The sequence below is a fragment of the Diabrotica virgifera genome, chromosome 5, assembly GCF_917563875.1.
Source record: "Diabrotica virgifera virgifera chromosome 5, PGI_DIABVI_V3a".
In the NCBI taxonomy this organism is placed as follows: Eukaryota; Metazoa; Arthropoda; class Insecta; order Coleoptera; family Chrysomelidae; genus Diabrotica; species Diabrotica virgifera.
The window spans coordinates 147,614,612-147,632,612 of record NC_065447.1 but is presented as its reverse complement, the minus strand read 5'-3'; the positions used below and the strand labels follow the sequence as shown (position 1 = coordinate 147,632,612).

The 18,001-nt window shown below is 32.9% G+C and overlaps 1 protein-coding gene across 2 annotated transcripts in view; it reads right to left on the bottom strand.

The window, feature by feature from the left end:
* Nucleotides 1-2,734: 2,734 nt before the first annotated feature.
* LOC114336693 (centrosomal protein of 97 kDa) overlaps nucleotides 2,735-18,001 on the bottom strand; it is a 112,759-nt gene continuing 97,492 nt past the window's right edge. For both annotated transcript variants that reach the window (XM_028287053.2, XM_028287056.2), the window contains 2 exons: nucleotides 8,911-9,045; nucleotides 2,735-3,310 (listed from right to left, as the gene is read on the bottom strand). In XM_028287053.2, coding sequence (XP_028142854.2) covers nucleotides 3,014-3,310; nucleotides 8,911-9,045 — 432 coding nt within the window. In that variant the 3' untranslated portion in view covers nucleotides 2,735-3,013. The remainder of the gene's footprint in view (nucleotides 3,311-8,910; nucleotides 9,046-18,001) is intronic.

The following is an 18,001-nucleotide window of genomic DNA, read 5'->3' as shown; positions in this document are numbered from 1 at the left end:
GAAATTTAACTTTGATGGCGAGCTGTGAACACTGGTATGCCGATGGAACATTCACATGTACTCCTCTATTGTTTGGTCAGCTGTATACAATACATGGCGTACAGTATAGCAACGTTATTCCAACTGTTTTTGCTCTACTTCCTAATAAAACTCAGGCAACATACACTCGACTCTTCCATGAATTAAAAACGTTACGACCAGGTTTACGTCCTACAACAATAATGGTGGATTATGAAAAAGCAGCAATTAATGCTTTACAACAAGAGTTTCCTGAAGTCAGAATCCGTGGATGTTTCTTTCATTTCACACAATGTTTGTGGAGAAACATGCAAGGTACAGGACTGCAACAAGTTTATACAGAAGACGCGAATTTTGCTCTACATCTGCGACAATTGGCAGCCCTAGCCTTCGTACCTGAAGTAGATGTTGTTGCAACATTCGGAGAGCTACTGGACAGCGAGTTTTACACTCAAAATGAAAATTTACTAACACCTTTAATAAACTACTTTGAGGATGTATGGATAGGCAGATTGGATCGACGACAACAAAGAAGACCGCCAATGTTTCCAAGGAATCTTTGGAATTGCTTCGAATTTATAGAGGAAGATCTACCGCGTACTAATAATGCTGTCGAAGGTTGGCACAACAGCTTCTCCTCGATATTAAATGCAGCACACCCAAATCTATGGAAGTTTATTACGGGGCTAAAGAAAGAAGAGAGTTTAAATCGATTAAAAGTGGAGCAATACATAGCTGGAAACCAACAACCTCAAAAAAAAATTTATAAAGATACAGCGCGGCGAATAAAAACGATTTGTTTGCAATACGGGAACCGGCCAAATCTAGAATATTTAAGAGGAATTGCCCAAAATTTTCAACTGCAAGTATAAAAAACTAAAAAACAATTAAAAAAAAAATTAAAAAAAAACAAAAAAAAAATAAAAATTAAAAAAACACAAAAAAATAAAAATAAAAAAAAAAAAAAAATTAGAAAAAAATAAAAAAATTAAAATTAAAAAAACTTTTAAACACGCCAGTTACTAACTGCCAGTCCTAAGCCTGGATAAAGTGTGAAGGAAAGTTAAAGTATGCAAATCTGTTATTAATATAAATGTATTCTTTAACTATGATATCTTCAATAAGTACTCACCAGTGACAATGTATTAATGAAATTGTGCCTGTTATATAATTTTTAACCACAATATCATTATTTTATTTGGGAAATTTTATTTTAATAAAGATGGTAGCCCTTAACCTACCCTATCTATATGTAGTATATACCCTGTAAAATATATTAAGCTTATATTAAAACTTACTCTTAAATAACCAAGGGTAAATTTTGCGACACTGCCAAGTCGTGAAATAATACCTCTAGGTACTTTCCCTACAACATTTACAGTTAAAATTACCTTAATTCGACCATTAAATTGGTCGAACATTTTACATGATCAATTTCAAATAGGATTATTTACTTCCAATTATTTTCCTATTATTTAAAGTGGAAAATAAAACTAAAGTCATTTAGAAGTCAATATTGGGTTGACGAAATATTTTTTACCAATAGGTTAAAATGACTAATAAGAAAATATTTAACTGTTTGGGTCATTATTTAACAGCAATCCTTTAGTTCTATTGCATCATCTAAATCTGACCTAAGCCTGGATTAAGTGTGAAGGAAAGTTAAAGTATGCAAATGAAAACATATTTTCTGACGCGATCTTTTTTCGCGCGATCAATTGCACGCGACCTTATTTCGTCGCGCTGTTTTTTCGCCGGCGACCTTTTGATACGCGCTCAAATGTGCGCGACATTTTTTCGCTCGACCAATTGTTGGCGACCTTTTTTCGTAGATCCATAATGACAACACTTGAGGGATCAATAAATGGTCATAAAATAAACAACTTACGTTTCGCAGATGACACAGTCCTTCTTGCAAATATGCAAGCATAGCTGATTGATCTTATACGACTGGTCGAAAACGAAAGTCAAATACTGAGTCTGCAAGGTAAAGCTCATGATAGTGGATACACTATAATATAGCAATCATCCACACATAACCACAATTGACTGGTTTGAGTTTGTGAGCTCATAATTATATCTGAGATCATTGATCACAATCACAGGGTCATAACAGGAAGGGTCATAACAAATAATGGAAGGGCTGTCAAATTTCAAGAGCGTTAAAGATGAGGTTGATCAACTGCTCAATATTTCCAATACTGATCTACGGATGTGAATCTTGGACCATGAGACAATCGTAAAGAAAAAATATAGATTCCACTGAAATGCTTTGTTGGAGACGAATACTACGAATTCCTTGGACCGACCGAAGGACAAATAATTCAATTTTAAGAGAGCTAAAAATTAACCAACGACTCTCCAGTAAAGTCCATCTCCAACAATTAAAATACTTTGGATATGTTATGAGATCAAATGAAACATGGAAAGACTCATTATACAAGGAAAGGTGGAAGGCCGAAGATCATGAGGAAGATTACCAAAAAGATGGATCGATCAAATTACAGGAATATGCAAAGACCTATGCAGAAGAGAACTATTTTAAAACAATTTACTATGTTAATTCGGAATAAGCCATAATTTTAGTGTGAAATTAGGTTTATTTGACGTTTCAATTTCCACTTCAGAATTTCTAGTAGACGCTCTTAATATAAGTTGGACAATCCAGCTTAAAGTTCTCGTAGTTAAAGTTATTAGAAATACTTTGAAAACGTGGTACATTCAATAAATATATTTATAATTAGGACAATAACTTATTTTTAGAAAATTTATAAATAGTTTATAATTCGATATAATTGAACAAAAACAGATCAAATTAGAGCTTACACTAATGTGTTCATGAGATTATCTTAAAAATTTAAAACATCCTTTCTTTAATCTAATATAATACGAGCATATCACCACATTTGCCTATCAAAAGACAACAGCTTCCAACAACCAAATAATCTGTTCGCAATCTTTATTTCAAGCTCACTATATGTTCAATTTCCTTACATTAAATATCTTGTTCGCGGTTATCGTCTATGTATTCGCCGATTTTTTCAGTATCGGTGACTGTAATTTCGGTATTAGAACCCAGACTATCAGCATTACTTTCCGAAACGGTTCTTATGACGCCATCTACAAGAGTTCTTGCATATTGCGTTAATTCTGATGGAACTGTTGAGGAGTTGTTGCTATTACCATTATTTTGATGCACTTCTTTTTTCCTTTGATGGACTGGAAGTGGCAGAGAAGAAGGTCTTGACTGGTTGGAATGCTTTTGAAATGGAAATGACTTAGCTGCATCTCCCTAAAAATAATACAAAAACATAAAATATTGTAGAAAAGGACAATTGTAACTCTTATAAAAGCTTATCGATCGAAATAAGTAACTTACTGAACATAGAGCTATTTCTTAACGATTTATTTTTATCATCTAAAGTAAAATATTAAATATCATTTTTGTTGTTTAAATCCGTTATCAAAATTGATCTCGCTGTTATATTTTTTAAGTTAATTTTATATAAAAACAACAAAGATTACGCTATGAACGGGATTCGAAACTGTGAACGTAGAGTTTCAATTGATTTCAAGTAATAGGGAACTTGCATAAAATTTTAAATTCGAAAAAAATGTTATAAATCACAAGAGAACATAATTTAAAACATGTATCAAATATTAAAAAGTTTTGTTTGGCTTTCGTTTGGCCCCTAAAGATGATTAAAAATTCAAATTAAAACAGGTGGCCCAAAACGCGTCGTGACGTCATTCGTTTAAATTATGTTTACATTCTTCCAAAAAAGTAAACAGAATTTAAAATTAGACATTATAAACGTCAGTAGAAAATACAGTTATGTAACCTCACAAGCGTTTTTGATCGTTTGAACTATTTTAAATGTCATTTAATAGTGTAAGTGTCAAAACAAATGCCAAACCTAATAGGGAACTTGCACATTTTTTTATTGCATAATAATATTCAGTTTCCTTTAAAAATAAGATTTCCAAAATTTCACGCCTTAAAACCTCATAATAACAAGTACAAATTTAAAATCTATATATATATATATATTTTTTTTGTTTTCTGGCCTTGGTTTAGAGAACCTTTAGTTTTTAAAATAGTTCAAATGATCAAAACACTTGTGAGGTTACATAACTGTATTTTCTACTGACGTTTATAATGTCTAATTTTAAATTCTGTTTACTTTTTTGGAAGAATGTAAACATAATTTAAACGAATGACGTCACGACGCGTTTTGGGCCACCTGTTTTAATTTGAATTTTTAATCATCTTTAGGGGCCAAACGAAAGCCAAACAAAACTTTTTAATATTTGACACATGTTTTAAATTATGTTATGTTGTGATTTATAACATTTTTTTCGAATTTAAAATGTTATGCAAGTTCCCTATTCTCCTTATAACTTGGATGCCGCAATTTGAGGTAGTTTAGTTTATAGTACACGTTACTTTGCTATCACAGTTTAACATTGGTAAATGTGTTTTTCCAATTTTTCGGGACAGGTAATAAAAACCTTTTAGCTTTGTAATTTTCTTATAAAACGGTTAATGGCGAATCCGAATAAGTAATCCGTTTTTCTGCATATAGTTTTAAATGCTCTAATCGCCGCTTTAAAAAAGTTAAATCATCGAATAACAAAAAATATATTATTATATGTATTTTGATTTAACTAACAACAGATATCGGGGTGAGACTTATACGCCAGTCAATGGGAGCAAGAATAGGATATTACCCCCGAATTCTATCCTACTGCATCGATTTTAATGAAATTTTGGGCCTAGCCTCTACTTATCTCCTAATTCAAAGTCTACCCTATGCCGATGTGTGCTTTTATCTTGGGGGTGGTTCCCACCCCTTCTTAGAGGTTGAAAATTTTTTGGTTAAAATTACCACGGAATTCGCTAGAGAACCTAATTCTAAGCAAAAACTGTGCTATATTTTTTTTCTCGAAAACTCGATACTTTTTGAGGTATGCGTGGTTGAAAATTGGCCATTTTCATTGAAACATAATACCGTTTCGAACGATTTTTTGCGAATACCTTAAAAACTATGCATCTAATTAAAAAAACTATATTAAACATTTTTGTAGGTTATAAAAAAATACACTTGCCTTCATAAATCTTCTAGTTATAATACAAAACGAGATATGGTAGGTGAAAATTGTTGGAAGGAATTGGAAGGCTCCAATAAGAGCCGAAAATCGCGATTCAAGGGACTGGACTGCACTCCGTATTCTAATTGAAGAGTAAGATTGTTTTGCCTTCGCATTGCAACTGAATAAAAATGGTATACATTTTTATTTTGAAAATTGTTTGTTTTTTGGTACATTCTCAAATTGGTGAATTCAACTTAAAATAAAAGAGAAACAGTCGATTTTAGGTGTATAATGGTACTAATACCTATTGTAGTGCTTGAAAAGAACTTTAAAATGAGCTATATTAAAGGTCCATTACATTAAAACTAAGCGAGATATGCTTCCAACAAAATTGATAACTAATGTATTTTAAGAAAAAATGAGAAGTAATTTTAACCCCCGTCCACCAAAATGTAAATGCATCATTTTCCTTCTACAATACCTTTTATTATTAGTATTATTTCTATGTACAAAAAGTTGAACGGGTTTAAAATGAATGGTTTTTGACAAAGAAGATCAAATTAATTATAGAGCGCATTTTTAAAATTTCTTAAAAATCTTCATTTTTCTCCATGTAACTTGAAAATGATAAGAGCTACAGTAATGAAAAATAAAAATGAAATTTTTATCTGAAAAAGCCCTATATTTTTGTGTGGTATCTTTTTTCGTATCTCTTATCTTTTTCGAGTTACATGGAGGAAAAGGAAGATTTTTAAGAAAATTTAAAAATGCGCTCTATAATTTGATCTTATTTCTTTCAAAAACCATTCATTTTAATCCAATCCAACTTTTTGAACATAGAAATAACATTATAATGAAAAGTATTGTAGAAGGAAAACGATGTACAGTAGGAAAAATGAAAGAATACCCATGAACGAACATATAAAACACGCTGTATTTTCCTGTCACCGTGTCATACAAAAAATTGGCCAGCGCAAGTACATGTGATAATTATTATTACATGTATTTGCGCTGGGAAATTTTCTTTGTGACACGGTGACAGAAAAATACAACGTGTTTTATATGTTCGTTCATGGGTATTCTTTCATTTTTCCGACTGTATTTAATCTGATGGATGAGGGGTTAAATATACTTCTCATTTCTTCTTAAAATACATTAGTCATCAACTTTTTTCAGAATATCTCGCTTAGTTTGAATGTAATTGACATTTACTATTGCTCATTTTAAAGATCTTTTCAAGCACTACAAAAGTTATTAGTATCATTATACACCTAAAATCGACAGTTTCTATTTTATTTCAAGTTGAATACATCGATTTGAGCATGCAGCAAAAAAACAAACTCTTCTTACCTACCATGTCCCTCTTTGTATTTTAACTAGAAGATTTATGAAGGAATGAATCTCTTTGTTTTTTTATAACCTACACAAATATTTTATATAGTTTTTTTGTAAGATGCATAGTTTTTAAGGTATTCGCAAAAATCCGTCTGAAAATGTGTCATTTTTCAATGAAAGTGACCAATTTTCAACCACGAATAACTCAAAAAATCGAGTTTTCAAAAAATAATTATAGAACAGTTTTTGCTTAAAATTAGGTTATCTAGCCCAGCAGTTCTCAACCACCGTGTCGCGACACACTGGTGTGCCGGAAGAACCTATCAGGTGTGTCGCGAGATTTACGAATACGATATTTTTATTTATATTTTTTTACTTGTTATAATATACCAATCATGCATTCAACCATTTTTTTAACTATTAGGTATATACCACGTTATACCAATCAGTAAAGTGCCAATCCGTAATAATTGTTTCCTCTCTAACTGTTTTTCTTAACTTAATATATTCATCTGTACTTACCTACCACTAGCAAAAATTTGTACATATAAGGGTGTCGCGAATCTGTAAGGAGTACGTTAGTGCGTCGCTGAGTAAAAAAGGTTGAGAACCGCTGATCTAGCCTTTTCCGTGGCTATTTTAACCCAAAACATTTTTCAGCCCCGAGAAGGGGTGGGAACCACCCCCAAGATAAAAACGCACATCGGCATAGGGTAGACTTTGTTTCTTGAGCTATTCCCTACTTACTGTAAAAATATCAAATAAATCGATGTAGTAGGATGGAATTCGGAGCCAAATACCCTCATTGACTGCCCTATTATAGACAAACAAAAAACAAACAAATAGTTTAGAAACAAAACCAAAGTAAAACACGCAGGAGAACATGCTGTCAAATTAAAATGGAGCTTCGCATGACACAATGCCCGACTGAAGGATAAAAGATGGAATTACGAAATGCAACAATGGAGACCATGGTTAGGAAGGAGAAAGGAGAAATTATTCTCTGAGAGTTGAGAGTTATCACCTAAACACTGCCATGTAAGGTCCTACCTTCAAATTTTCCAACCAATATGGTTGATGTCATGTAATGCCAGGGGTTAATCTGGCAATATTTTTAACATCCTTTAAAAATCTGACAATATAATGTAACCTCAACTTTTTAAAACTCAAGAGTATTTACCCGTATATCTTGGTGGCTTAAAGCATGTAAACCTGTGATAACACTGATGATGGAATATTGATTACGAAAACGTTTTGTTGTGATATAGCCCTTTTTTAGGGATTTTAAATATACTTTTTTTACAAAATAAGGTTTTCATTTTTTGTGATTTATGGTATTGGGACCGTGCAAGTTCGGCAAAGCGACCCCTATTTCTACGCTCTGTACTATTATTCGCACTTTTAATTATATTGGCCAATTATATTAGTCCTGGTTACTGGATAATTGTCAAGGCCATAGTCCAAAAAAAATAATAAGAAGAAAAAATAAGATTCAGGTTATGTTATGAAAACATCAACAATTGTATGTAGTAAATAAAATTAGTTATTAAAATGCAGTACTGCAAGCAAAATACAATTAATTAAATTTACCTTTATATAATAATTGCATATCATATCAATATTGTGGAGCAATATGTAATTTTTCTGCTTCATTGACAGAAGGTATGAAATATACGTCAATTTGACAATTTCAATTGACAATATGAATTATTTAAGATAGTTGCAATATTTCTCCGCGACTCGCGCAGGGTCGTTTCTCGTTTCCCTTTCCAAGTACTTGCACACCGCGAATACATCCAGTTACAGGAATTTTTCCTTGTGATAGTCCTTCTAGTTTTTTTATATACTCATTGAGTTTTTCTTGTTTAATATCTTTGAAATTGCTATTGAAACAAATTCGTTTTAATAACAACTCAACAAAACATTTACGTTTACATGTTGACTCCGACTTTAAGATTAATGAAATTACTTAAAATAGGTAAATGAAACAATAAAAGATATTCTTTTCATTTAATAAAATCTAACACGTGCCTTTAAATTTGCCAGTGTGTATTATAAAAATTGTTTGAATAAATATTTCTTTAGAGGACGCTAACTATCTTCGAAATTTTATCTTATTAGACATATATATTTGATTTCTAACAACTGTGGCGCTACGCGCATTTTGAAGTGACGTCATAACAGGGCGTCAAAATTTGAATATGTAAAAAATTTTCTCCCGCAATCAAAATTAAATCTAAAATACCCTACCACTTATTCAACTAGTACAGTGATCTACAAGTAGTATAAATTTTGATCCGTATAAAATCATAGTGGTCAAACATTTTTGCTTATAAATTAGAGGACGCTTTTCTCAAAGATATTTTTGTAAGTACATTTAACTACAATGTATATTAGGATTTGTTTAATATTTATTGGATCTTATAACATCCACCTAAAGCTTAAATGAAATTATTTAAATACCTGTGGTGTATGAACAGCAATAATTTCCGTTTGAGTAGCAATACCATCTTTCAGCTGCTGATTTATACCTGCAGTCTGACTAAAAGCTGTCATAACTTTCACGATATCTTGCATTGATGTTTGCAGCTGTTGAATCTATAAAATTAAATAAAACATGTAAAAGAAGTAAATATAATGTGATATTAGTTTCGGACATAGGCAGTCATTTTGGCAATTTAAACTTAATTTATTGATGCTTACAAAATTTCAGTATATTATTTACCTTCCTTTTCTTTTTAGAATATAATATATGAAATATTTTTATAGACAAGACCACAAGACTTGGCTATAATTGTTGTATGTTCTAATTGTCTATGTCTACCGCTGATTGATCAGTTACAGTCGATGCATAATGACTGCTGCAGTTGCAGACGAAACGTCTGTTATAAATGATTGTAGACGACGGCCTATAAATCCTGAAAACTCACAAAATACCGTAGGTGAAAGGCTGTAACTTTAATATATATTCGAGCAACTCTTCAGTTGCGTTCATAACGGAGACCATCGGATGGTATCATCGCCTAGAGCCAAGATCGTACTCTTCATTTTCGTGAACGCTCGAACAATCGCAAGATTGAATAGCATTAACAACGTAATAGCTAAAAAAGAATTGAAGATACGTGAAGACGGACAAGAAGTCCGCTGTGGAGGTTATTAAGGTAAGTAAAAAAAGAGACACGACACCAAACGAAGGATAGATAACCCACGACATCCTACAATTATTGGACCTTCGCAGGTCATAAAAATACAAGGAAAATCCCACCAGATATGTATAAAGAAATAAATCAGGTCTAAGATTAGACAAGCGAAAGAAGAATGATTAACGGAATATAGAAAAGTTAGAGGCTAAACTCGACTCTTTTAGTATATACAGGTCCAGCGATATTTAAACGGATCATAGCCAATACATGAATTTCGGCTCTAGGCGGTTGGCCAACAAAATATTTTCAAATAATTATTATATTATACAAGTACAATACCTCAGTCGACTGCTGGATTCTGAACTAAGCTACGTAAATGCAAAAGCCCGCCTACATTTACCATTTCATTCTGTTTTAAATCAACCGAACGAGTCTAGAGGTGGGCTAATTTACGATAGTGATATTTTATTCATTGTGATTTTTGTCTGTAACTGAATCAGTCATTGTGAAAACAATTCATGTTACAATGTGTAAACTTTTAAGGAAACGTAAAAATATTTTCATTAATAGTTGGATATTCCGAGATAATACAATATTTTATACAGTGAGCACGTAAAGGTTGGAATAAATTCATTTTCTCGAGAATGGACGATTTTGGTAAAAAATCCCAAAACAGGTCAATTTTTATTTTCAAATTGCGACTTTTTGGCATATGTATCATACTAGTGACGTCACCCATCTGTACGTGATGACGTCATCTATAATTTTTTTAAATGAGAATAGGGGTCGTGTGATAGCTTATTTGCAAGGTAATTCAATTCTCTATTCAGTAATATAAACATTAACTAATTATTTATACAGGGTGTCCAAAAAAAAATTTTTTTGAATTAAATTTATTGACAAAAAGAAGAATTTGTGTAATATATTTAACTTAAAATACATTTTACTGCTGTCAGAAAAAACAGGAAATAATGTTTATTTGACAAATAAATATTGTTTTTTGCATAAACTCAATATTAAAGCCGCCACCCACCTTCCTCTTAACAGTTTGAACATTTGATTTAAGCGAAAAGGAATGATTATTTTCCAAATAAACATTTTTTCTGTTTTCTGAGAACAGTAAAATGTATTTTGAACTAAATAAATTACATTCATGCTTCTTTTTATGTCAATAAATTTAATTCAAAACAATTTCTTTTGGACACCCTATATAAATAATTATGTAAATGTTTATATTACTGCATAGAGAATTAAATTACCTTTCAAATGAGCTATCACACGACACCTATTCCCATTTAAAAAAAATAATCGATGACGTCATCACGCCCAGATGGGTGACGTCACTAGTATGATATATATATATATATATATATATATATGACAAAAAGTCGTAATTTAAGAATAAAAATTGACCTCTTTCGGGATTTTTTTTCCAAAATTGTCCATTCTCGAGAAAATTAATTTATTCCAACCTTTACGTGTTCTCTGTATAAGTATTATGGGTTATAAATGAATCTTTCCGAAAGGCAAAACAAGTTTAAATGTTTATGTATAATGTAATTGTAAATTTAATGGCGTTGAAAAGCGTCGTCATTTTACCCAAAATATGGTCTTATATTGTTTTCGCAATGACCGATTCAATTGGGATTTAACAGAGCAACGAAATATTCGTATATTAAACTCCTAATAAAAAGTGTTACCACTGTGGACCATCGTAAAATTCTACACGTGTTATTATTTTGTCTAGGTCACTATTACAAAATGGGTTTTCTATTAGAACGCATACCATGCCATTAGTGCCAAACAAAAATAGAAAAATTTAGTAGTTTATGGAACGTTTTTATATAAGTGGATGATAATTATGCATCATGCAATATTTGTAAGATAAAGCTGTCTTATCAAACTTAGAGAACTTAGAAAACAAAATTTTAATACATTATTGTTTCCTATAATGCACAAAATGTTAAAGGTGGTACAAAATGATGTGAAAATGAAACATTTTGGATGCTTTGCACACACAATAAATAAACTTTATTGTGAACGATGGCTTAAAGGATGAGGAAATCAGCCACAATTTAACTTAAAAAAATGATTTTATTGACGTTTCAACTTCTACCTCAGATGTTGTTATCAAAAGTGATATAAGAAAATCATTAAAAATTTAACCAAAATAAAAAATACCATTAGCCACTTTAAAAAGAGTTCTACAAGCAACTGCTAAACTTTTAGATTTTGAAAAAATCCAGGAAACGGGAATCCTCTCAAATTACTGCAAGATGTTTCCACATGTTGTAATTCGACATTTTATATGTTGGAAAGATTTATTCAGCAAGAAGAAATTGTTAAGGCTATTATAAGCATAACAAATATGTACGTAAACACTAGTTCAACAATGTATGAGTATTTTATTAAACTGTCGATAAACTGTTTCAACTTTTCTTGGCAGAATAAGGTTTCGACTAATTCCTTTTAAGGATCCAACAAATGCGGAAATAGCACAGAAAATAGAATCGCTCTTATTGCAGAAAAACTTGGAATGGAACAAAAAGATAAAGGATTTACGACTCAAATTTTATTAGAACATGAGAAAACATCTGCAGATCCGGATGATATTATGGGATCGCAGGATCAGCCACGAGGCACTACGACAAGCAGGGCAATAATAGAAATGCAAAGATTTAGGGAATGCGATCGGTTGCCGCGAAATGAAGATTCGTTAAAATGGCGGAGAGAAAATAAATATATTTTTCCTTATCATGCACAAGTAGCTCAAGAACGAATTAGTGTCATTGGAACATCAGTGCCTTGCGAACGGTTATTTCCAAAGCTGATCTAATTATTTCTGATTGAAGAACTCGAGTTAATTATAAAAAGGTTAAAAGGCTGCTATTCTGAAATTTTAATTTAAAAGTACCAAATAGTAACTAATAAGTATTTGTAGCAAATACTGATATTTAAAGTTTACTTTGTATTTCGTTTTTAAGAGGGTAGGCGCAAAATTTCGGGACAATGCTATTTAAATGCATTTATTTCTTTCGAATCCTAAGAAAACTAGTAAGTATTTTTGAAAAATTTAAAAGCAGAATAAAAAATTACATGATTACCGAGTGCTAAAAGTCCCTGAAAACTTCTATAATGTGTTCTATAACTTCTAATATAAGTTACAGCGGTAAAAAGAAGAGAAAATTGAGTGTGATTTTTAATTTCAAATATCTCATTCAAATGACAGTTTTTTTATTCTAATGGACTTTCGGCCCTAGATAATAATGTAATCTTTCATTCCGCGTTTATGTTTTTCAAAAATACTTATTATTTTCTTAAAATTCGAAAAAAATGAATGCATTGAGAAAGCATTGGCCCGAAATTTGGCGCCTATGCTCTTGTTAGATTTTCTAATAACAATTAAGACAATGAAAAAACATGAAATTATTTATTAATGCAATATTATTTTCATTACAAAAACTACTTTTTGAATAAAATTGTTTCTCATTCTAACAGACCTAATTTTATAATCATGACCTAGACTAATAATAACTATTTTGTTGCTCTGTTAAATCACAATCACAGATAAAAATTACGATGGGTTACGGTTACATGATTGCAAATACTTCTAGCCCACCTCTAGGTCAGAATCAGGTATAAGAATTATTATACGACCGGTTCCTATGGGTCGGGTCCGAGGGTCCGCCTCGCGATCGCGCCAAGGAATAGAACCGAACCGACCGGCGACCTGACTACATGCAGAAGGCGATTGCAGAATTTGCAGATCCTTCTAGCTTTTTGTGCATACGCGGTACGAATAGATTATTTTATTTTTATAAGTTTAAGTTTATGGATACGTACATATTTAAAACATATTTTTTCATCTAAAATATTGTCTGAAGCTATTTCTTTGTGGCGTTTATGTAATTTATTATTCTAAATACGAAATAAGCCACAATTTAACTTAAAAAATTATTTCGTTATCTTTTATTTCCAACGTCGTTGTCAAAATACAAAATATTAATAATTTAAACAAAAATGTTGTAGCTTAGTAAAAAAAATCTTCTAATAATTGCCGATATGAATGAGTTAGAATAAATTATATTATTAGAAGAAATTTTTTTTACTAAGCAACAACATTTTTGTTTAATTTATTAATACATACTGTGTATTTTGACAACGACGTCCGAAGTGGAGGTCGAAACGTTAACAAAATCATTTTTTAAGTTAAATTGTGGCTTATTTCCCATTTATAAAAATAAATTACACAAACGCCACAAAAAATAGCTTTAGAACAATATACATAATATTATGTATAATGCCAATCCTCACTATCCGTAAATAGATACACATGAAATATTTAGCACTATAAATATTAAAATAAATATTTTAGGTTAAATTATATGTTTTAAATACATATCCAAAAACTTATAAAAATAATCACCCATTCGTACCGCGTATCTGCAATCGCCTTGTCTGTGCATGTAGGTAGTGGGTTCGGTTCGGTTCTATTCCTTGGCGCGGTGCGGACCTTTAAGTCCGATTATGTACTTTCGGCTCATTCGGCTGGGCTCGCTATTTTAGTAAACTCCCAAAAAGAGAGATAGAAGTAGGAGGTTCTAGTTCAAAGATATTTTCTACATGCCAATGTTAATGTTGCTATGATTTCTGGTTTTAATGTCTGGAACTTTTATATTGGTCCACTATCTCAAATGCAGTTCAAACACTGTGTCTTAAAAAGCTATGTTCCATATTTCTTTAATTTATACTGTATAAGCAAATCAGACTGTCAATATAAAAAGAGCAATTTTAACATTGTTATGAATAAACAACGGCAAATTCTTAGTAGTACAGAAGAACAATTGCAAGAATGGAAAAAAATAAATTGAAAATCACACAATACTACTATACCGCATGAGACGGTACGGATATTACTATGGAAAAACTTGATAACGCCATAGCAAGCATTAAAGATGGAAAGGCGCCGGGACCAGATAGAGTACAAATGGAGGTTTTGAAAGCGTTTGAAGAAAATATACCTACCTTACATCGTTTAGGCTTGCTCAACTGTATACACAAGACTGGAGTAATCCCTAAAGATTCCTAAAAATTCATCATTCATTCAATTATTACTGCATCATCTAGTCCTGTCGCCAGGGGGGGTACAACGGCCTTCTTAATTCAGATGGACTTACCCAAGTTTTTTTTATGTATTTTGGCCCGTAGAACACGAATTTTTTGGGTAACAGTTGATCCGGATGTCGATAAGATTGTTATAAACAAAGAACTTGAGGAATTACATAACAGCGATTTCTCAAAAAACAAAACATTTTTTTGTATTTTTTGGGTCATTCTAACCAAAAAATGTTCCTTCAAGTTTTTTCGTAGGATGCATAGTTTTCGAGATAAACGCGGTTGAACTTTCAAAAAATCGAAAAATTGCAATTTTTGAACCCGAATAACCTTTGAATAAAAGATAAAATAGCAATTCTGCTTACCGCCTTTAAAAGTTTGAGTCAAATTGTATCTGTTTTGAATATTTGCATTGATAAAAATTTATTTTTTGATTGTTAAAAAAAGCTATAAACACATAGTGTTTCCCGTGCCTAATACATGCGTTTTAATGCATGCTACATAGAAATAGCCCCGCTTGCACTTCTACCTCGGCTACCTACTCGTTCGATTTTAAATGAGAAATCATTGAAAACATCACTCAAGCACTAGCTGTTTATAGCTTTGTTTAACAATAAAATAATAAATATTTAGCAATACAAATAATTAAAACCGATAAAATTTGACTTGAACTTTCAAATGCGGTAAGCAGAATTGCTATTTTATTTTTTAATCAAAAGTTATTCGGGTTCAAAAATTGCAATTTTTCGATTTTTTGAAAGTTCAACCGCGTTTATCTCGAAAACTATGCATCCTACGAAAAAATTTGTAGGAACATTTTTTGTAGAAATGCCCAAAAAATACAAAAAAATGTTTTGTTTTGCGAGAAATCGTTGTTATGTGATTCCTCAACTTCTTGGTTTATAACAATCTTATCGACATCCGGATCAACTGTTACCCAAAAAATTCGTGTTCTACAGGTCAAAATACATAAAAAAATCTTGGGTAAGTCCATCTGAATACAGGAGGCCGTTGTACCCCCCCTGGCGACAGGACTAATCCATACGATCGACTATAAGGACGATGTCATCTGCGAATCTCAAATGAAAAAGCTTCTCTCCATTTATGTTGATACCATATTCGTTTAGATCTGCCTCCTTACAAGTGTGTTCTAAATGGGTCGTGAATAGCTTTGGTGAGATGGTGTCTCCTTGTCGTACTCCTCGCTGTATACAAAATTTATTTGTTATTTGTTCAGATAGTCTTACGCTAACCGTTGCATTTTGGTAGATATATTTAATCATGTTAGTGTAGCGATGATGTATTCGGCATTCTGTCAATGCTTTTAACATTTTCTACTGGCTCATGGTATTGAATGCTTTTTCGTAGTCCACGAATATCAGTGCCAACGGTTTGTTGTATTCCGCAGACTCTCATCGAAACAGTATTTAAAAGACTTGAGACTTTCAAGATGTGAGCTTACTGCAAAGAATATCGTGTACAAAAAGAGTAACGAATCAAGCCGTTTTACAACATCTACACTAAGAAAGAAAGACTGAATACTCAAAAAAGAAAAAACTTGAAGTACTTTGCCCATGTGTGAAAAATCCGAAAGATGAACTACTACATGTAATAGGGAACTTGCATAAAATTTTAAATTCGAAAAAAATGTTATAAATCACAACAGAACATAATTTAGAACCTGTATCAAAGATAAAAAAGTTTTGTTTGTCTTTCGTTTGGCCCCTAAAGACGACTAAAAATTCAACTTATACCAGCCACCCCAAAACGCGTCGTGACGTCATGCCGTTGTATGTTTACATTCTACACCAATTGTATATATAATTTTAAATTAGACATTATAAACGTCAGTAAAAAATATAGTTATGTGACGTTAGAAGTGTTTTTGATCGTTTGAACTATTCATAGAAAATTTGTACTTTTACAAAATGGTTTTATTTTCAATAGTAAACCTTCTTTCCTTTCCTTCAAAAACTGTATCAAACTCCAATCTCAACAAACTTTTTTTTTTCGTCTTTAAAGAGGGGGGGGTCTGGAATCTTCAAAAGACACCTCAGTCCAGAACGCCGCCTGACTGACCTTAGTGCAGGATTCATCCTTCGTAGTACCAGCGATAGTTCCCGAGGTGCTTTAAGACGCTCTCTCGTCGCCGAGGCTACGCCGAATGCCTACCTGCTAAACCAGACCCTCCTCTGTCATCCAGCGCTCCGAAAGCGGAATGGCTGCTGCAAGGTCGACATCGCTTCCGAAGCACTTCATTTATCCACAGACTGTACGCAATGAGGCCCTTCATTTTCCCGTTCCCCCCTTTTTTGGTCCCAAGATTGGGCTTTTTCTTTTTTTAATTAGAGCTTCTTTCCCATAGTCGGTCTCATACAATATATCTCACTTATTCGCCTCTCGCCAAAACTTATTCCCTCTGCCTTCTGCTCACAATATATTTCCCTCTCACCCCTATCGTTGGTACAGCTGTTTTTCCTCTTCTTCTTTCTTCTTGATCACTACACGGATATAGTTGTGTATGCTAGTCCAACCAGTTTTATTTTCAATCATTCTCTCAATCATTTCTCGCACTGTCACAAAATTCACACCTGTCTCTCTTTCCATTCTATTTCTTTCTACATTCCATCTGTTGCACTCTAGCATCGTGTGTGTAACAGTGTCCGGTTGTCTGCACTATAGACATTCATCAGTGTCAGCCTTTCCAAACCTAGAGAGGTAGGCTCTAAAACACCCGTGTCCTGTGAGCACCTGCGTCAGGAAATAGTCCAGTCGCCTGTGAACACAGTCCATCCAATCCTTTAAGTTAGGAAGCAACATCTTTGTCCACTGTGCCACATGCTCCGTGTTGTTCCATTCTTGCTGCCATCTTTCAACTGACCTTTCTCTTTCCTGTCTTCTCTCGGCCATAGTGAGCTCAAGGTCTCTTCTCTCATACAGTTCTTTTCTTTCTACTACCAACACATGCAGCGGAACACACCCAGTGATGGCCCACAAGGCTGCGGCAGACACAGTCCTGTAGGCGCATGCCACTAGCAGCAGACTTGTTCGTCCACTCGTGTAATGAGCCCCCTGTAGGCCCGTATCCCTACCGCCTCACTCCAGACTGGTGCCGCATAGAGGACGATCGACTGCACAACACCGTGCAAGGCCCTCATCCTTTCGGATTTGGGTCATCCAATGTTGGGCATCACCCTCCCCAACGCAGCCGCAATGTTTGCAGCCTTCCGGGTCGCATATTTACAGATGCTTGCGTGTGTAGACACCAGGGCGTTGAAATCAGTTAGGGTTTGGAG